Genomic DNA, 20292 nt, shown 5'->3' with positions numbered 1-20292 from the left:
AGGTTGAAGCCGCCAGGATGGCCAAGAGACTGTCCTCCGAAGCGATGTCAGTAGCAACCAAGTCAGGCAAACGTGATCCGAGTAAGACGGAAGCATTCCTGTTCTGTATCTCTATTTCAGGCTCTCTCGTGTTACTTCCGTATTTGCCGGACAGAATCCCCGGTTATCTTCAGCTCTATGTCGCCGGGCTATTTGGAATAGTCTTCGCAGCTGCTTCAGGTGGAGTGGTTTTGAGCCTCCAAGGCGTCGACGGACGCGACGTGGAGATCGCGCATTGGCTGAGCGTTGTCAGCTTCACTGCGTTCTCGCTCTTGGTCACCACTTTCGTGTCTTGCGCGCTGGCTTCAGGGAGCGTTGCTATGATGATAGTTTTAGCAGCTTTAGTTGTTATAGGTCAGTTTGCTGCTTGGCGCCGATAGATTTGCTGTATTTTCTCGGGGAGGTTGATGACTTGATGTGTGATAGACTGATGGTACTACATTCAGAGCACTAGATTAGGAAATCTGTAACTGTTATATGATTTGTTTGATCTGAAATTGATTAGATATGTCACTTCCAGTCCCAGCCGACAGATTGCAGTCTCTCTTTTACACTGGTACAGAAGCTAGATAACTGTTGCTCCTCCGTCCAACAAAAGATGTCTCAAGTTTGTCAAAATTTGGATGTATCTAAACATGACTTAGTGTATAGATGCATTTAAGTTTAGTCAAATTAAGACATCCTTTGTTGACGGAGAAAGTATATTAAAGAAGACGGAGAAAGTATATTAAAGAAGACAACATTCGGTATTAAGTATCATAGTGGTGGCACTGTTAAGCATGGAAAGCATAGGCTTCAGTGCGATCTGATATACAAGACCATACAGGTGCAGTTAGTCCTGACTGTCTCAAAAGGTATCAATTAATACATGTTCAGGTGTATTAGAAGATCGGTGAAATGTATGCTTGTTTGGAAGGACTTTCTCTAGCTGATGACACTTATCAACCTGTCATTCTCGATTCTGATTCTTTGGTGGTCGTTAACGTCTTCAACAGCCGGAGTACAGATAAAGCAACTTGGACTATACATGATGATCATCGATGCCAAAGCTATATATGGGGGCAATTTCTACCTGGGATTCAGGTGCACAAGGTTAAGGGAGTTGCTAATTTCATGAGCTCATTAATTGCCACACTCGTTCATCGAAGTAAAATTGTTCAAGTTTATCAAAACGTCTATCTGGGCATTGCTTTCATCCATGTAACAGCACATGCTTCATAACAGAGGAAATTTGTACAGCTCATTCTGCATATACCATCACAAGCATGTTAATTCCCTTTGTTCCTAAATTCTTGTTGCGAGGGAGTAAAAACTAACTAAAACTGTACCAAGAGCTCTAAAAAAACTGTGTGCCAAGAACGTGTCCAAACAAAATATTACTCATTCCGTTTCCAAATTCTTGTCGCCGACTTAGTTCAAAAGAATTTAGGGACCGAATACATATAATTATAACAATATAACATAAGTGTGTGGGTAAACCTACAAATTTACAATCTCAAGTTAAACTAGAAGGTCAAACTTCATTCGTACACTAAGAAAATCCGGAAGCCACGTATCGAGATCAGGGTTCAGCTGTACTACTACATACTGTGCAATCCTCCGGAGGATCATCCATCATCAGATTCAAAAGTGCTCCAGAATAAAAGGATCGACATGATCCACAACACGACTGCAGAAGAAATCTTCACCCAGAGTGGAGTCCCCTTCAACAGGATGAAAAAAAATCGTAAATATGATGCCCAGAGAGATGGCGAAACCCTGCAAAGAGCAAACGGTAATTGACAAAAACTAGCATACCACACGGATGCGTGAGAAAAAGAAAGAAATATTGTATGTGTCCATCCATCGGCTTGCACGCCAGTTTCCTCGTTGAGTTGGTACTAGAATCGTGGTTACCCTGGTGAAAGATTTTTCGAAGCGGCTCTTGCTGCCGGGGGGACGAGGCGCCTCCAGGTACGTGTTCCCACGGGCCTCTTGCATCGCCCGAAACGCGAAATAGGAACTCATCCCAAACCCGATGACCTCCGTCCGTCCGGCGAACGCTTATTATTACGGGTTTCGTCGGTGCGCCCCGATCGGATCACCGAATTCCAGCTAGTTAAACAATGTTGCAACGGGGACATCGACCCCGAGTCCGAGTGGCCGAGCCCTGACCGTGTCGAATTCTGCAGTTAGGCCAAGGCTCTGCTTGCGTGTGTGTCGATCGACATCAACTCGTAGTCAAATCGGACCGCACCTGGGCTGATCCGTGTAAATTCTAGTCCGATCGTGATGCCTATCTAGCTCTTCAATGCGATCCGGACTTCCTTGATCCAAGTCACGGTGTTTCTGCGCCACTGCCCCGCCCACGCCACGATACACGTTGAGTTTGACACGTCCCCAAGGGTTGCCACTCACAGGAGCTCGACGAATACGTCATGTCATGTCATGCCAAAGGTGTGGTCGCTCACTTTCCAGGGACTGCTCGATGGCCTGGGGTCAGAGACAGATAATAGTGCTGATGACGAAATCACATAAGACTGAGGGACTGTTTGGTTTCTCCCCGACCCACCACGCCAAACGCTAGCTCGCCCACGATTTGGCGAACAATTCTGTCACCGGCGTTTTGCCCGCTGGCGCAAATAACAACTGACGCGGATGTTTTGTTAGGGAAGTCATGCAGGCACGTCAATTTGCTGGCGCTCAACCAAATACTGACCCTAAAGATGTGGCATGGCAACTTTTGACAGGACGTCCGTTGGCATCAAAGCAAACCGACCCCTGAGCCTGCACAAACCGAACCAACCTTAGGATTTACAAATCCGAATGCGTGGATGCCGCCACCATTGGATGCGTGTTCGTACGTGTGCGGCATCGATCGGTTTCGACGTTCGATCGAGGACATTTCGACCGCGGCAAGCTCTTTCCACCTTCTCTTTCACAGTTTCACGCACGGACGCACGACACGTACACTTGTGGTGAATGCTAGCTGATGCCGTTTGTTTTCCATGTTCGACGACGTCCCAGTGCAGGCCAGGATTTCACCGTGAGTAAGTTCAGGGCTATCAGTATCGTCAAAACAGTCGCCACTTGATGATCAATTAACATTTTTCTTAGGTTACGGCATTGACTGGCTGACCGCACCTAAGTGTACGTATCTGTACCTGGTGCAGATGGCACATTTGGAAGCCAGAGATACCAGCATCGGAGCAGGTTAAGCAGGCTACACTCTTCTCTTAACATCGTTTGCTCGGAATCTTAAGGCACAGATGGTCATAGCTTCCTATTCGTGAAGCAGAATATGCCCTATAATTTTGAAACGGGGGCTGGAAAAAAATGCGTCATGGAAATTAAAATGTGCGACATAGAGAAATTAGATTGAACCCGAACAATATGGAGTACTCCCTCTGATTCTAAATTCTTGTTTCAAATTTGCCAAAATATGAATGTATCTACTATTAAAAGGCGTCTAAATATATGTAATATTTCGACAACAATTTAGAATCAGAGACAGTACTTCGTAGTGGCTGCAAGAATTTATACACATCTCAGCCGAGATAAATTGGAAGGTTAGGAAATAACCCACCACGTGACAAAGCGTTGTCAGGGATCTTCTTTTCTTTCATATATACGAAAGGTCTAAATATAAATATTCCTATGAAAAAAAAGCGGGCCAGGAGTGATGCGATAGATCGAGCTCATGATCCTGCTGTATAATCGTCCGGGAGATCATCGTCAGATTGAAACGTGCTCATGAACAGCGCATACACCGGCACGTACAAAAACAAAGCCGAAGAAAGAATCTTCATCAAGAGCGGAACGTTCATGAACACGAAGGCCCCAACCGTGAATGCGATTCCCAAACCGACCGCGAAACCCTACAAAGAAGAAATAAGTAAACGGGCATGCAAAAGATTAGTACCTGCGGATGCTTCTCGTATGTTTATGTCTAATCTTCTATATCTAAGTAGAAACAACTCACTACTAGATTTCTCTAGTCATATAATTAATTTGTTCACACTCATTTAGTGAAAAACTCATATTTTGCACATGCATGCATGTTATTTCCATCGAGCTATCCCCATAAGTGAAAAATGTACAATTTCATTATATTTTTCAATTTTAAATACTCTTTGTGTTAACTAAAAATTTCCGCAACAACGTATGAAGCATCATCCAGTATAACCAATGGCTAGTATCCTCTTTTGGTACGTAGCACTACTCCGGAGTCCGTATTATTTACCCTGGTGAAAGACCTTCTGAATGGGCTCATGATGCGCCGGCGACGAGGCTCGGCGTGCGGGACATGGATGGCCACGTACCCGGCCTGACGGGCTTCTTGCATCGCACGCAGCGCGGAATAGGAGCTCATGGCGCTCGACCCGGATAGGACGGATATAACTATACCCACCCCTAGCTGATTACGGGTTTGATTTATTTTATTTGGGCGAGTATATAATGCCAGGGCCCAGGGGACGGGAGGGATCGAGCCCGTGTGGAATTCTGTTTGTAGGCTGGTAGCCGTATCGGATCGAACCCCTGCACGGCCGGCGGGATCAGAATACCGGGCAGCCATGTGACCCAGATCAGGATTTAACTCGATGACATGACTTAATATATATATAGATGCCGAACAGAGCGATCTTCTCCGTCGATTCAGGACGCCGTTACTCGAGCGATTCGTTTATCTGCAAACTTCCATTGCATGTAACTGCAGGTACAAAAAATGGGCGTACCACCGAAATTCCTGGCACCTGCTTAAGGCGATCATGAGTTCATGACACACATGCAGAACAAGTTTAATGTTTAATCAAACATAATTGTGTCTACACTGGGAAAGGGTAGGGCAGGAGGGCAGACTATTTAGTACTCCATCCATCCTCTTACTGTGGGCATGCATGTATTTCAAAATTTACCTTTGACCATCAGTTAATATGTATGTCATGTGGCACAGAAACTACACCGTCACAAACTTAACACATTCAATGGTATAATTTTTGTGGCACACAAACTACATCGGTCAAAGTTGCAACTCGAAATGCGTGATTAGTATACCCTGTAGTCAACACTGAGAAGTCTAAAATATCGAAAACATTATTTCCAGGGGAAAACAGCTATTTCAAAATGTACATGCAGCCGGAATTTTCCATTGGCGTTCAACCTAGAAGGACAAACTAGAGAGAATTTGTTCTTGGGGTCTCATACCCGCCCACGCAGTGAACACACCCCAATGCATGAATCTGCAAAAAACAAAAAAAAGACAAATGTGATCGCAGCTTGAAATGGAAGTTATAAAAATCCGAAGCGTGGTTCGCAGCAGTTTACTGTTTACAAGACAAATGATGGATAAGATGAATGCATGAAGAACTTATATAATTTTGGGGAAATCTGAAACTGCAGGTTCTAAAGTTTACATAACTGCAAGTTCTACAGTATAAGTACTTGATGAAAGTCAGGCACTTTGCAGAAGGAATCGGTTTTTAATAGTCGACAAGTAGGATGTATAGGAACGACCACTTACCATCAGGATATATGACCAAAATATCGCACATGCTCCATCTTCTGATACAGCTCCATGTTCAAAGAGTACTTCACTAGAAAAGGTCATGGGGAGGAGGGTCATCTAAAGCAAGCCCACTTCACCCATACCCTGAGATAATGAGTAGAAAGGTGATCTGGTATGTCTGCCTGCATAAGATGACAGCCATGAGCGTACAAAATAAATTTGACCAGAGTTATCTGGTGAATGTACTGATTGAAATAGTATCAAGCCAGAGGATAGCATACAATGTCCCAGGAAGCAGAGAAGTCATCAGTTGACAGGTACCAGCTCCCATATTGTGATTCAATAGCCCTCTTCCCATTGAAAGATCCAAGTTCAAACAGCTGATCATAATTATCCTCCTCAGAATCATATTTATGGCTTCTTCTCTTCCTATCTCTCTTTCTTTTATGACTACTTCTAGTGAGATCCTTGTCATCAGTATGCGAAACTGAGTGCCCATCATTTTGAACCAATGAGTAATCATAAGCCTTACGGAATTTTATATTGTTACCAGTGAACAGAGATTCACAGGAACCAGCTGATTTGCACTCTTTTGACATATCACAGAAAATAACCCAGGACTGGATGCCTATCCACTTAAGTGCATCAGGGAATTTTGTACCCATGAATTCCTTTATGAGAGCAAAATGATCAGCATCAGTCAAGTGATTTGTGCTCTTTGTAAGCTCGTCCATCCTCCCTCGTTCCTCCTCGTGCTCTTCGTCGTTCATAAGACGCCAAAGTTGTCTACCCTTGGTAGTGACACAGTTCAATAGGATAAGTTCATCAAGAGATATCTGATTAATATGTGCCGACAAAAGAACCTCAAGCCAGCAGCAGGGGAATGCTAATTCTTTGCACTGTGCATTCAGACTGATGAGTTTCCCTAATGCTTTTAAGAACCCAAAAAGCCTTTGTTCATCAAGATGAATAAGAAGATGCTGAGAAAGACAGGAAAACTGCTCCTCCATCAAAAAATCTTCAACTACTTGCCATGCATCTCTGAAATTCTCTTCATACATCAAATAGACAAACTGATCTACAAAGTATTCTGTATCAATTTGCAGTATTTCACCATCTTTGACACAATCAGCAAGCTCTACAGAAGACCAGAAGTCTGGGACATACTCAAGGAAATTTTCCACTGTCTGGAGAACATCAAGATCGCGAAAGTAGTGAGGCTTAGTAGCAACGACAGCAGGAGACTGTCCATGCTTACCTTTCCACTCAAGTTCCTCCCAGCAAACATCACGATTCACAAATGCAAACTGAGCAAGTCCCCTAGCACCTTTTTTGTGTGTCGATTCCCCGGTAGCAGCAAAGTGGCTAAACCATTGCATTATCCGTTCTGGATTTCCTGCATATCATGATGGACGAGCATTAGTGTAAGCAATGAGATACATGGAATATCTTCGAAGTGGCATCTGAATTAAATCATGTTGTACCGCAACAATGAAAGGCAGAATAGTATGCCCTAACCCCTAGGCCCTAACATGTTTCACTTATTAGTTTGATGAGATATTATTAAGTCATCGAACACATAAAAGTGCATATATGCTGAGTAAAGCGTGCAACACATAAGCAACAACCGAAAAATTACATTTCCACAAGAACACAAGAGCAGCATACAATTCTTATTAGTAACTCCAAGATGTCTATTGATAAACTGCAGAAATACACTACATCCAGAAAGTGATCAACTAATCACTACAGAGACAAATTAAATCTTCACTGTTACAAAGACATAATGCCACTTTATTTTATGGCAAATTACTATAATACCATGATATGCTACTTATATATTAATGCAATATCCAGTTGTCCACAGGCGAGGGGCATCCATTACTACGTCCCTTAAGTACAGTCCTAATCGAAATTGAGTCCAGCATATATGAACGAGTTCAACAGATAGCTTGGTTACTTTTACTCAACCATAACATGTGAATTAATTACAAATCTGGACAAAATATTTTAAACAGATAGATTTAACTACAGTGAGTTGTTGATACTGGATACACAAACTGGTGAATTGAAGCAAGGGAAAATAAATTAAAACCAAAGCTATGTGAGTATAAGCAGAAGACACAAATAAAATCAAGTTCTTGATGGAATTGCCTTGGAAGAACTTCTCCAGCATATGGCACTTCTTTGCCAGAACAGAACCGGCCTTGTCAGGCTTCTTGTTGAAAATCATCCGGAGAAGGAGAGTAGCGACATCCTGTCTTGAGTCCTTCATATCCAATAGATCAAGGAACAGGTCCCGCTGGTCACGTGGATCGAGCACATGGATGGACGAGATGGTGCTGCACAGCCACAATCGAGCCTCATACCGGCATCCAGACCTTACAACAGACTTGATTATAGACTCAGCCTTGTCTAGAAGAGATCTCCTCGCTTTAACAGCATCAGCATTGACGCTACCTTCATCCGCACGCACTTGCAGAAAGAGTTGGACCATTTTCCTGCCGATAATTGTCGCAGCCTGAAATAAAAAAATACACCAATTGTCAGGAGAGGGTTGAACCTGTTGGAGCTGTGCACCTACACACCAAACACTACAGGGATAACTCAGATGAGTCTCGCGCTCTGAAGAAGAAATAACCTAATTGAGGGTGGATGGATTGGGTTAGTAGGGTACCACACAAACCGGCAACAGAGAGAAAGGATTAATCGGCAGCTCTCCTTCTCCCACCGCAGCGGCTGCTCCCCTTCCCCTCTCCGAAGCGGCAGCCACTTGTTCCTCTGCAGAGGCAGCCTGCCCCGTCGCAGAGCCCTTCTCGAGTGCCCCTTCTTCCCCTGCGGCCGCAGCAGCAGCGGCTTTCCCCCTTGCTTCTCCCGCTTGCCCCTCACGAGCTCACTCCCTCCAGGCCTCCATAGCTCCCAACGCCACCAGCGGCGGCCTTTCCCCTTGCTGCCCAGTGCGGATTTGGGGCAAGCGGCGAATTCGGGAGGAGGCACCGGAGGACAAGTGCCCCTACGTTTTTTTTTTTGGAGAGAGCAACGGGTTTTTTTTTTTTGAGGGGACAACCGGACAAGTGCCCCTACGTGGTTAGTGAGCCCACGCTACTACATTGAAAATGGGCCGGCCCGGTTCAGACTTTACTGGACATTTATTTGTTCTCTTATATAATTATTTTTTTAAAAATAGGAACATTTATGTCAAAAACTATGAAAATATATTTAGAAACTTTTAATACTTTTTTATGCTCGTGAAAATATGTTCTTGGAAAAAATCGTCTTTAGAAAAAAATATCCATCAATTTATAAATAAAATTGTTCAAGTGTACCAACATAAATGTTGGCTGCTGAATAAAAAAGGAAAAAGAAAAGAAAATGCAGGGGCTGACAGAATCAAACCGATGACCTCTTTGCTAGGCATCCATAGTGCATCCTCGTTCTGGCAAACTCGACATTCAGTGTGTTCAATCATTCCGTTGCATCTCATTTAATATCGTTTTTGAAAAGTGCAAGCATTGTTACGTTTGTGCCGATGAAAAGACGCTCACTAGTCAACAATCACTGCGGCGCGAACACATAGAGGACATTGGCGGTGGCATTGTTGAGGTAGTATTGACTATTGAGGAATGTCGAGTTGTCAAAGGTAGAAGAAGAATTCAGAAGATGCGTTAGGTTTTAAGGTTTACCGTGCTGATTGATGTGAATGGATGTGGACGTGTTTGGCTGGGACCGTACAACACTGAACCACACATTAACATCGATGGAAAATCCCACATGTAATGTTAAGTTCTCTACAAGTGTTCCACGGGAAAAATGTATTCCATTTTCGCAAATAAAATTTAGTTTCCATATATCCGTCGAACACAAGAAAAGAGTCTGCGTTGTTTTCCGCCCCAGAAGAAAGACATGAGTTACGGAAAAAACAAGAAACTTGCTTAAAAGAAATTAAAGGATGAAACCAAAACAATATCATCTGAGCAAGCTTAACGTGGCAATATAGAAATGTGTGCCTGTAACCAAAGCTTAAGCAGTTAAGCTTCCCTTCTGCATAATTCATGACTGATGTTTGAGCCAACGGTGCAGCAGGGAACCATTTGTCAATTTGGAATCTGTACGGAACATTTCGTCTTCACAGTTTACCACGTCGTACTACCCGTGGAAAACATCTGCACGTCTCGGTCGAGCCATCAGCGTCAACGGGCGGACCCCGGAAAACGACCGGCGCAACGAGGGCGAGGATACGCCGGGACGGGGGTCCACGGGGCAACTCCCCGGACGCCGGCGAGCCACACGCCCGCGCGCAGGATCACCGAGCACCAATCCGCGCAATCCCAGCTCGCACCGGCTCCACACACCCCGGATCAAGCGCCTCTCCCTCTTCCACACACGCGCGCGGGCACACTACTCCTGAACTCGCCCCCCCTCACCCCGCGCCTGTCATGGCCGCCGCAATCTGATGCCAAGTCCCCGCCCGTCATGCTGCCCTTCTGCTCCGCCGCGCCCACCCCATGCTCCCCCCTCTGCCCGGTACCACCACTGCCGATCCCTCTTTCCCGAGACTTCGCTTTGCCGCCCGTCCTGAGCTACTGACGTTTTTTGCTTGCTTGCTTGCCTGGTTTGGTTGTGGTTGGGATGGCAGGTGACGGCGGCCAACGTCGGCGCGCGGGCGCTGCGGAGGGTGGAGGCGAGCGCGCTCAAGCCATACTCCTACTACGCCGACCCGCTCGTCGCGGAGGCGCCCGGCCGCGCGCTGTTCTCCGACTCCTCCATCCTCTCCCCCTACGCCACCGCGCCGGACGACATCGCGCGGGAGTTCTCCGCAGCCGCCACCGCCACCGCCGAGCTGCCTAGCTCCGACGCCCCGTGGTTCGACCCGCCGCTGACGGCCGTCTCCCTCGACCTAGCGGCCGACCGGACCGCCGTGGTCGGCGCGGTCGCCAGCGATGCCGCGGAGCGAGCCCTGGTGGACGCGGAGATGCCCACCACGTTCCCGGCCGACGCGTCCGACGTCGAGGACTCCGTGGCCAGGTTCATCGACAAGCTCAGCAAGCAGATTTTCCAGGCCGAGGACGCGCTCACCGAAGGGTACGACAAGCTGAGGCTATCGGCTTACGACGCGCTCGGGACCTGGAGGAAGGCGGTGAAGGGCGTCACTGGCGGTGTCACGGCGTCCGTGGATGCTACCAAGAAGCAGGCCGCTGGTGGGGTGACGGACGTTTCTGGTGCATTTCAGGACAAGCTGGCCGGAGCTGGTTCCGTGGCGGTTGACGTTCTTAGGAAGGTAATTGTTGCAGCCGAGGATTCACTGGGCGGTGCCACCACATCCCTTGTTTATTACTACGGGTCAGCCAAGTCTTCGTTGCCACCAAATGTCAAAGATTTGCTGAACTCATCTGAGGAGAAAGCTAGCTTAGTGTTGAGACCAATTGGAAGTGCCCTTCAACAGGTACATTTGTGTCAATAGTCCCCTTTATTATAGACTCCTAGGAGTAAATTGTTAAATCAATTGTCATGAAGCCACTGAAATTTGCTCTGCCATGCAATTGTTCAGGTATATGTAATCATCGAAGGCATTGAAAAGAATGTTGGTTTGGATCCAAGTGATCCCATTGTTCAATTGGCAGTTTTGCTTGGAGGTTCAACGACAATAGGGTAAAGGGGATTTTTCCGCTTTTTGTATGGGATATTTCCTGCATCTGGCCATGAAAACTCCTGAATTTCATAATTTTGTAGGATATCTTACTGGCTCTTTACATATGGAGGCTATTCTGGAGACTTGTCACCTGAAATGACATTGGACCTGTTGAGAAATGATGGCAAAGCCGTACTTATTGATGTTCGGCCTGAGGCAAGAGATTGTAAATCTCACTAGCCTTTTCTTTCTTTATGTTCTATTTTCATCTGAGCTATCTCTTGTGTCTGTTTCATGATATTAATACGGCGAATTGTTGGAGATAAGATTAGTTATCAGCCTTTAATTGATGTATCATTCCTTGATGGCTTCTTAAGAACAGTTTACTATAGTGTTCTTCATTCCTTTCATGAGTTTTACCATAAACATTTCTAGTGAATCATCCATAGCTACTGAGAAGGGTTGCATGGCTTTGTCATGGGGCGCCCTTGTCATGGTCCCTGCAGGGCGCCGGGATAGAAGATTACACAAACCTTACATGAACTGTTTGATACATCATTTATATTTGATAAATAACTATCAGCTTATCATCAAGTTATGTTCTGTAGGACTTGAGAGTAAAAGATGGAATTCCTGACCTACGCCGTGCAGCTAGATCTAAATATGCAAGTGTTGCTACACCTGAGGTATGTCTTGTTTGAACTAAAGATCTGGACTTGTTTCTTTCCTAATTCTAGAACATTTATTGTTTAGAGAATTTTATATATATATATATATATATATATAGTGTTCTTAAGAACAGTTTACTATAGTGTTCTTCATTCCTTTCATGAGTTTTACCATAAACATTTCTAGTGAATCATCCATAGCTACTGAGAAGGGTTGCATGGCTTTGTCATGGGGCGCTCATTAGTTGCTGGACAATTAGTTGAGGAATGATGTCATTACATGGAACGAAGTCGTTCCATGTAATGATGTCTTTTTTGTCCTGATAGTATTAGGAGTTGTGTTCATTAATTCTTAAAATACTCTTATTTATTTTGCTGCTTTGTCTAAAGTTTCCGGAGGGGTGAAAGTATAAATTTCTTCATCAATAGTTGATTCATTTGTATTTAAATTTAGATCCAAGGTCCAACGAAGAGGCTACTTAAAGGTGGAAGCGATGTTGATGATGCTTTGCTTGCAGTTGTTGTCCGCAACTTGAAGTTGGTTAAGGTATTTTCTTTGACAGAGGCTTGTATTTGATATTTACATTGTAACGTTTCTTGACAAGAAGTAATATTCATCTGTGTTTGCAGGGTGATTCAAAGGTCATAATTATGGATGCTAATGGAACCCGGTCAAAGTCCATTGCTAGGTTACTGAAGAAGCTTGGCGTGAAGGCAAGTTTTGAATGCTTGATTCCAGTAGGATTTGCTTGCATGTAGTGTTCTTCTGTCTAACTTTGGATATTTCGATTCCAGCAACCTTATCTGATTAAAGGTGGTTTCCAATCTTGGGCGAAGAACCTCCGTGTGAAAGAACTGAAGCTTGAGACGGCATTAACTGTAATAAATGAGGTAATCATTAAAACCAGAAACTCATCTATGCACTTATCATAGTTCAATTTCCCCCTTTCAAAGAACATGCTTTTGTTGCTGTGACCATGTTGCGACCTGTCATTTGACTATTTCTTCGGGGGATGCCAAACGCGTTGTTATTTGCCATGGACACTGGATTTTGTTTTGTATAGAAATGATCTTATGATACATATAATAATATGTTTTATTGTGATCATTCTCACATGCCAGTTTTCTCACCACTATCTAATTCTAGTAGTGTCAAACGTTCAAATTATTGTTCTGAATTTGTGTAGGACGCTGAGGAAATCCTCGAAGCCATAAAACCCACACCAACACTTGTCTTCGGGTCTCTTCTGGTACATATACGACACTTGTTTCCCTCGTGGTTGTCTTGGAAGCCTTTACATGAAATGTTTCTTTCTTGCTAATTTTTATTTGTTTTGTGACAGGGACTCTCAGCGGTGTCTTATGCATTGCTAGGTAAGTAGAGCATGAAAACATTTGTTTGTACATCGTTTGCACATGTGCATCACATGATTTTCAGAATAGTGGGTGCTTTTGACAGAGAGTAGCATGATCTTTAGGATATGCACAGAAATGAAACTTCGTTGCAATAACATTTGTTATAAAACATATATTCAAAGTATGAGAAATCACATTTAGCAAGATTTAAGAAGGCATTGCTTGGTGGACGCATTGAAATCTAAACCACTTCCGTATAATGATTTATTTACCATGTTTACCTAAACGTGCATTGTTGGTCGTTTTGACAATGTCCACAGGCTGTTTTGTTATTGGACTTCTGAACCTATAGTTAGATGAAACAGTTGCAGTGCAGCCATGTGGAATTTCTTATTTTCGTTATCTGACTATCGATCAACGTTGCTGCAGAATGGGAGACGACGTTGCAGTATATCGGTGTTGTAAGCCTTGGACTGGTATGTTGTTAGCAGTTTAAAATGTTACATGCATAGCATATTTGTTGGTTTATGACCAAAAAAGGCATATTTGTTGGTCAATATGTATATATATCTGCATGACTGGAAACTGAAGCCATATAGAGTTGTACTACTGTCAATTGGACAAGTGGAAATGACACTCTGGTTAAATGACACTCTACTGTTTTAGACTGTCTACCTGCGATTCTCATCATACGAGGGCTCTGAGGATTTTCAGCAAGACCTAAAGTAAGTTCCCTTGACTAGTATTATACCTATTTTGTTTGTGTGCTTCGGTGCTTCCATTCCATTTGTTTGTATGTAAATCAGGGGCATTAAACTTGCAAGTTTTTTGAAAAAACAGAACTTACCACTTATATCTGACAGCAGAAACCATCACAAGCTTACACTTAACTCCCTCTCATTACCTAGGCTTTTGCTCTCACCAGTAAAAGTGGGTGCTGAAGCGCTCTCGTGGGCATCCAAAAAGCTAGAGCCGAACAAGATTGGCCTTGCGACGTCGCCCTCCACCTCGGCGGTCCAGGACCGAGTTCTCAAGGCGGCGGCGAAGCACGAGTCGAAGCCATCTGACGCCGAGGGATCTACCAAGACAGACAGTTTTGCCTCCGAAGCATGAGAAGCTTCCTGTGCAGCTGAGTGATTGAACTGGATCGGTTAGGCACTTCGCCGTCAGCTTGGTGAATTGTTGTTTCTGATGTGTAATTAATTGGTAAATCGAACCGTGAGCCGCAGCCTCCGTGATGACGGCCCGCGCTGTAAATTTATAAACAACGTTTATAATGGACAGTTTGCTTTAGACGTATATATAATGGTCACTTTAGCAGGAGGGATGAATGTTGAACCCTTATATTTCACTCCATAGAATGGCCCCGTGCCACAAAAAGATAGAAGAACTGCGCCTAATTTCCAGTAACTGAGAGTTGCTCCCATGCGCATTTCGTTTTTACATGCCACGAACGTGCATTCAGGCACAAAGTAGATTTCGCATTTCGTTATGGGATGACATGTTGGCTCTTAGGTGCTTTGCCTCCAACCTGTAATAGACTTCCTGTAGTTTGGTGCTTGTTTTGTTTTCTGGACCTTTCCTCTATTTTATGGTTTGAACACTTGTAATAACTTGTGGGCGGTTTATCTAACAGAAATCGATGGGAGGAGCCGTTTTTTTTGTTGACAGCTCTCGATCATCCTAGTTACTAGTAGTTGGCACGAGAAAATGGTCCTAAATCACTTCATTGAATTCTAGTGTCACCCACTGAGAAAGTTTTCCTCGGCATATTTACCGCTTGTGTTTGGAACTTGGACCATCCACGAGACCACGACCGTAACCATCGCAGCCACGACGTGTAAAGTAGTACACGGTAGAACGGTCCACTGGCCGCTGATTCTAATCGACGGCTAGTAAGTAGGGCCCAGCCGCATAGGATTCCCCACCCTTCTTCCACTGAAGAAGCAACCAACGTCTCTCTGTCTCGACTAGCCGTTGCCCCTCCCCGCGCCGCTCCCAACCAACGGCCAAATCCCCCAACTCTCGCGGCATAAAAACCCCCCCATATCTGCCCTCACACTTCTCAAATCACCACCCCCATTCCCCACTCCTCCCACAGCAATCGAAGCACATCTCTCCGCTCCAGCAAAACAACCTCGACAGTCGACGCGCACGTTACGGCAATGGCGAAGTCGCACACGCACAAGGCGTTCCTGCTCTGCAACTACGCGCTCCTGGCGGCGGCGTCCAGCTGCATCTTCCTGACGCTGTCGCTCCGCCTCCTGCCGTCCCCGTGCGGCCTCCTCCTCGTCTTCCTCCACGCGCTCACCGCCGTCTTCTCCGCCGCCGGCTGCTCGGGCTCCTTCACCGGGCCGGCCTCCTGGCACACCGCCCACACCGCCGGCGCCGCGCTCACCGCCATCTTCCAGGGCGCCGTCGCGCTGCTCGCCTTCACCCGCACCGCCGACTTCCTCGCCGAGATCCAGTCCTACGTCCGCGACGAGGACGGCGCCGTCATCCTCAAGATGGTCGGCGGCCTCGGCACCGCCATCTTCGTCCTCGAGTGGGCCGCACTCGCGCTCGCCTTCTCGCTCCGCCTCGACGACGACGAGGAGGATGACGACCTCAACCGCACCAAGAACTGGGCCGCCTCCTCCTACCATGTCTGATCTGATGACCTCTCCGTCGGCCTTCTCCGCTTCGTTCGCATGCTTCGGCCGCAAACTCCTGGGATGTGTGTGTTTGATCTAGTGTAACTGCGCTCTCGCTGTTATTCTTTTGTACTACTAGTATGTACTGTCCTCCTCCCCAATTCTTTTGTATTGAGATGTCAAGGCAAATATACATTGCTTTACTGTCTTGCTGAGTTTCAGTTGTGCTACTGAAAGGAAGATTTACACAGATCAATTGATAAACCGGATGCTGAAACTTGTGCAATTTAGTCAGTCCCACTGAAATACAGAATTTCACACAGCACTTCAGTGTGTTGCAGACTTGCAGCCCCTTGCCACTCAAGAAATTTCTTCTGATTTGATCCCAATTCCGGGGCCAACACTTCGACCTCAAACTGGTCTTGTCAGTAGCGTTACGGCAAATAAATTGAAGAATGCCACCGTGCTTGTTGTTTTCGGATCAAGTTGCTGAGACGGACAGTCTTGAATTCACGAACCGCGTATTATCCAGCACCACAGAGGCAGAGACAGAAGAATAACCGAGCAAATTAAGCATCTCACAACAAACGGATCCAGCATCTATCTGTTCGATGAGCTCGCCGCAGTACATACCGGGAGCCTGCAGCCACTGCCCCCTTAAAAAAGGGCATGTCACGACACAAAAGGAAAACAGCGGCCACAGCTGAAAGAAACCACAACGAATCATCCATCATGAAGCACAAATGCAAAGATCCGAGACACTCACACCAAACACACGATACAGATGTTACACCACAATCTCAAATCACAACTCAGAAAGAATAGCGAGGAGCTTAATTTCGCAACCGTAGAGCACGCAGCTGCTACTTGAATGACCTCCTGCCGATCCCCGCCGGCATGGACACGGTGGAGTCGACGCTGAGCCCGCTGACGGACCGCCGGTGCCGGCCGCCGCCCGCCACGGACGCCGCCGGCGTGCCCACCCGCGACGACGGCTGCTGCGGCCCGCCGCCGCCGGCCTTCCAGAACGGGCTCTTGGCCCAGCTCCCGATGCTCTGGCCCAGCCCGAACGAGAACCTGGGCTTCTGCTCCGCGGCCCGCTGCTCCTTCCGCAGCTGCTCCTGCAGCACGTGCGCGCGCGCCCTGGCCTTGGCGGACGCCGACAGCGTCGGCGTCATGTAGTTGGGCACACCGAACGCCGGGCAGCTCGTCAGGCTCTCGTCGTCGCGGATGCTGCCGCCGCCGCCGCCGCCGTGGACCGAAGCCGGCGGCGCCGCTCCTCCTCTCGCCACCCGCGTGGGCCGGATGCTGGGCTTCGAGTAGGCCGACACCACCGACCGCGCCGGCGTCGTCGCGGCCGTCGTTGTCTGAGTCGTCGTCATCGGCATCGTGTCGCGGTGAGCCACGGCGGGAGCGGGCCTGGGCCGGATGATGGGCTCGATGCGGCGGGGGTACTCGGGCTCGTAGCTGCGGTCGATGGGGGCCCACCACCACGGGCTGCGGCCCGACTGGAGGTCCGCCAGGATCGCGTGGGCCGCCATCGGTGTCGCCTTCAGCACCTGTCAGCGCGAGATTGGCAAAACGAGTTAGCAACAGTTTTGGGCGAGATTGACAGAAATCTACTTCGAGTTTTTGACACCTACACAAACATCGACATTACACCTTTGCGAAAAGATAAATAAATAGTCAGTATACTTTTAGTTGGCCTATCGGTAGTTCGGTACCATGCATGGTTTTCATTTCTTGTGCACCTAATCGTCTCTTTCAGATAAGGAATAGTTGACTGATGGATCAATCGAATGAAAACTTTTAGTTGGCAAGTGGAACGAGAGAAAAAATGACAGTGTACTTTTAGTTGGCCCATCGGAGCCATGCTTGAAATCCTTTTCTTTTTCTTGCACCTACTCGTCTCTTTCACGTATGGAGTAGTCTGTCTGACTGACAGTATCCATTAACACTTTAACAGTTCGTCTGAGACTGACAAGCCACAGCGAAAACATTGGCTCAACTCTTCTACAGATACTCTAACAGTGACAGTACACCTTCGGTTGAATAAAAAGAAGCAGCTAGTGCGCTTTTAGTTGGCCGATCGATGGCTAGCTTTGCTTGCTTGCTTGTCCTAAACATGTTGCTAACTACTGCTGTTTGATAATGAGACGTCTAAATGTGCGTGTGAAGTACGCCGTAGCTTTGTGGTTTGCGGTGGGCGGTAGTGGGTATACCTGGTGCGAGTACGCGTAGGCGAGTGCTCTCTCCCGCTTCGTCACGGCCTCCGCTCTCCTCTTCGTCCTGGATTCCGCCTCGTCCCGGCTCAGCAGGCTGTCGTCCCATATGCCCCCGTCCTGCAGGCCGGATGAAATTACGGAATTAGTAACAACCTAAGCAAGCAAGCTTAATTATTAATGGAGTTGTATATGTATTTCACGGTACCTGGGAGCCGTTGCGCCACCGGCCGGCGGCGTCCCTGAGGTACTGGCTGCTGCTGTGTCGGCCGTTGCGGCGCTCCATGGCCTCGACGCGGCTGGCGCGCACCTGCGCCTGCACGCGCACGAGCGTCTGCATGCACCGCATGGCGTGCGCCGTCTGCCGCCGCACGCTCGGCCCCCGCACCACCGCCTGCAGCCGGATCAGCCCCCGCAGCGACCGGTAGCTCCGACGAGCCTGCAACCACCACGCCATGTTGCCATGTCACGACTCACGACTAGGACTAGCTAGCCAAATTAAACTCATAGGCGGTAGGGATGATCGACTTGCCGAGTAGCCTCGGAACGCGGCCTGGATCGCGACGGCCGCGGCGCGGGCGCGGTCCGGCGGCACCGTCCTCTGCCTCGTCGTTGCCGCGTGCGCCGTCCTGGGCGCCGGCGTCGGCATCGGCATCGGCATCGGCAGGGGGAGCCGCCTCGGATGCGTCTGCTGCTGACGCCACTCGGCCGTACTCTCGGCTCTGCTCTGCTGCTGCCGCTGCCGCTCCCTGTCATGGTCGAACCTCCTGATGAGCGGCGGCGGGGACGACGGCGGAGGGGGGAGCGGGAGCACCGCGGCGTTCTTGTAGCCGTCGTCTCGCTCCCAGTCGCGCTCGCGCTCACGCGCCGCGGGCGTGGTCGGAGCCGTGGCGGAAGAAGCATGAGCAGCGGCGGCGAGGACGGTGGTGGCGGGCTTGGCGGGCGCGATCTGGTACTGCGCCCGGCCGTAGTAGTGCCGGCTCTGGTGCTCCATCTCGGCGTCGCCCAGGATCTTCTCGATGCTGCTCGGCTGCCGGTACAGCGGGATGCCGCTCATCAGCGCCGGCTCCGCGGCGTGCGGCCGCGATCGCCCGAACCCCCATCGCTGCTTCTTGTCTCCCCGGTGCGCCTGTGGCGCTGCCTGCGGGAACGACTGCGCTGCTACCAGCTGCGCCTGCAATTCACGATTCACCGAGGCCACCTCTCAGTTCTCTCTGTTATTAACATGTAAAAACATTCTGCTGCTAAAACTAGCTCTTCCATTGAAATTAAACGAACACCAGGAAACAACATGTGAATATGTGATTGCAAAAATCTGTGAACAGGATAAAGCGACCTCGTATATGTACAGAATTGTGTATTGGTCGCTACGACAACGCTGCACCTGCCTGTAACTCGACTAGATGCAGAAGAATGCAGTGGTTGCTTCAGGGCAAAGCTCAAGTTTGGGCAAGCAACCAGCCAACCACGTGCCTTTTGTTTGCTCTAACTTTTGCTCGTCGGTTTCTTTTGTCTCAGACGAATTTTTTTGCCTTTTTAGTAAAGGTGATCATGCTTTTACTAGTTTGGGAGTTTCTAGTTGCACTTACATTTGTGGACTTCTCCTTGGGGTTTGAGGTGAACGCCTTCTTGAGCGCGGTGATCCAGCTGCTTCCCTTCTTGCCCATCTCCTTAACATTTCTCCCAGCCACACTCCTGTATGATTCAGTTAATAACATGTAGTTACCAATTTAAGTGCTAGTAGACAGATGTAGAGGGAAACTGTATATCTGAAGCCAAAGCTGAGGACAAGATGAACTGTTGCAGACAAGGGTGGTGTCCCCAAATCCGTACCTTGTTTAACTAACAGAAAATCTAGTCTGCCAATATGAACAAGAAAGAAGCATGCAACCAACAAGATCATCCATACCTTGTTTGAGCTTCCCCAGCCTCTGCAAAATCTTGCCGACGCTTCAGTACAGCAGCGACACATTCCAACCCCCGTGAGCTCTACTGTCGCCAGAATCTCATCACAAATATCTTCAGCTCTTGCAAGTATTTAAGCCGCACATCGGTCCATTTGATATACCCTTTTTTTTCCTTCCAACTCTCTCTTCATTTGCGAGAGCCCGTTTTATAGATCCTTTACTGGATTGGTGGCGAAGAGGAGAGCCCACTTCTCCACTCGATGACACCCAACCAACCTTGCTTGATTAGTAAGCCTCAAAAGGCACCCAATTTGCAGTGCAGCAGTAGGAAAAAGCAGTGCTGTTTTGATATC

General features: G+C 47.6%; 4 protein-coding genes across 6 annotated transcripts; 2 read left to right on the top strand and 2 right to left on the bottom strand.

Moving 5' to 3' along the window:
- Window positions 1–4964: 4964 nt before the first annotated feature.
- On the bottom strand, window positions 4965–8549 carry LOC100839383. Of its 3 annotated transcripts, none has more exons than XM_010234383.3 (5): window positions 8202–8549; window positions 7679–8045; window positions 5806–6920; window positions 5540–5702; window positions 4965–5258 (listed from the first exon to the last, which is right to left on the bottom strand). In XM_010234383.3, exons 2-4 carry the CDS (start codon window positions 8019–8021, stop codon window positions 5658–5660), a joined length of 1503 nt encoding a protein of 500 aa, XP_010232685.1. In that variant the 5' UTR covers window positions 8022–8045; window positions 8202–8549; the 3' UTR covers window positions 4965–5258; window positions 5540–5657. The 3 variants fall into 3 exon arrangements, with proteins under 3 accessions (XP_010232685.1, XP_024315706.1, XP_003564833.1); XM_024459938.1 differs by having other exon boundaries at window positions 5540–5706; window positions 8166–8548; XM_003564785.4 differs by having other exon boundaries at window positions 5540–5706; window positions 8202–8547.
- Window positions 8550–9583: 1034 nt separating this feature from the next.
- Window positions 9584–14500, top strand: LOC100830508. Its single transcript, XM_003567309.3, has 13 exons — window positions 9584–10048; window positions 10161–10967; window positions 11073–11173; window positions 11255–11369; window positions 11762–11839; window positions 12276–12368; window positions 12452–12535; window positions 12617–12712; window positions 13009–13071; window positions 13165–13195; window positions 13607–13653; window positions 13844–13902; window positions 14086–14500. The coding sequence occupies exons 1-13, from the start codon at window positions 9584–9586 to the stop codon at window positions 14288–14290; spliced, it is 2244 nt and encodes a 747-aa protein (XP_003567357.1). The 3' UTR covers window positions 14291–14500.
- A 729-nt stretch (window positions 14501–15229) lies between these two features.
- Window positions 15230–16074, top strand: LOC100838770. Its single transcript, XM_003564783.4, has one exon. It carries the CDS (start codon window positions 15343–15345, stop codon window positions 15826–15828), a length of 486 nt encoding a protein of 161 aa, XP_003564831.1. The 5' UTR covers window positions 15230–15342; the 3' UTR covers window positions 15829–16074.
- A 287-nt stretch (window positions 16075–16361) lies between these two features.
- Window positions 16362–20292, bottom strand: LOC100830202 (protein IQ-DOMAIN 14). Its single transcript, XM_014897984.2, has 6 exons — window positions 19942–20292; window positions 19622–19727; window positions 18565–19206; window positions 18241–18471; window positions 18033–18152; window positions 16362–17369 (listed from the first exon to the last, which is right to left on the bottom strand). The coding sequence occupies exons 2-6, from the start codon at window positions 19697–19699 to the stop codon at window positions 16674–16676; spliced, it is 1767 nt and encodes a 588-aa protein (XP_014753470.1). The 5' UTR covers window positions 19700–19727; window positions 19942–20292; the 3' UTR covers window positions 16362–16673.

The sequence above is a fragment of the Brachypodium distachyon genome, chromosome 2, assembly GCF_000005505.3.
Source record: "Brachypodium distachyon strain Bd21 chromosome 2, Brachypodium_distachyon_v3.0, whole genome shotgun sequence".
In the NCBI taxonomy this organism is placed as follows: Eukaryota; Viridiplantae; Streptophyta; class Magnoliopsida; order Poales; family Poaceae; genus Brachypodium; species Brachypodium distachyon.
This window is presented reverse-complemented; position numbering and strand designations above follow the sequence as displayed.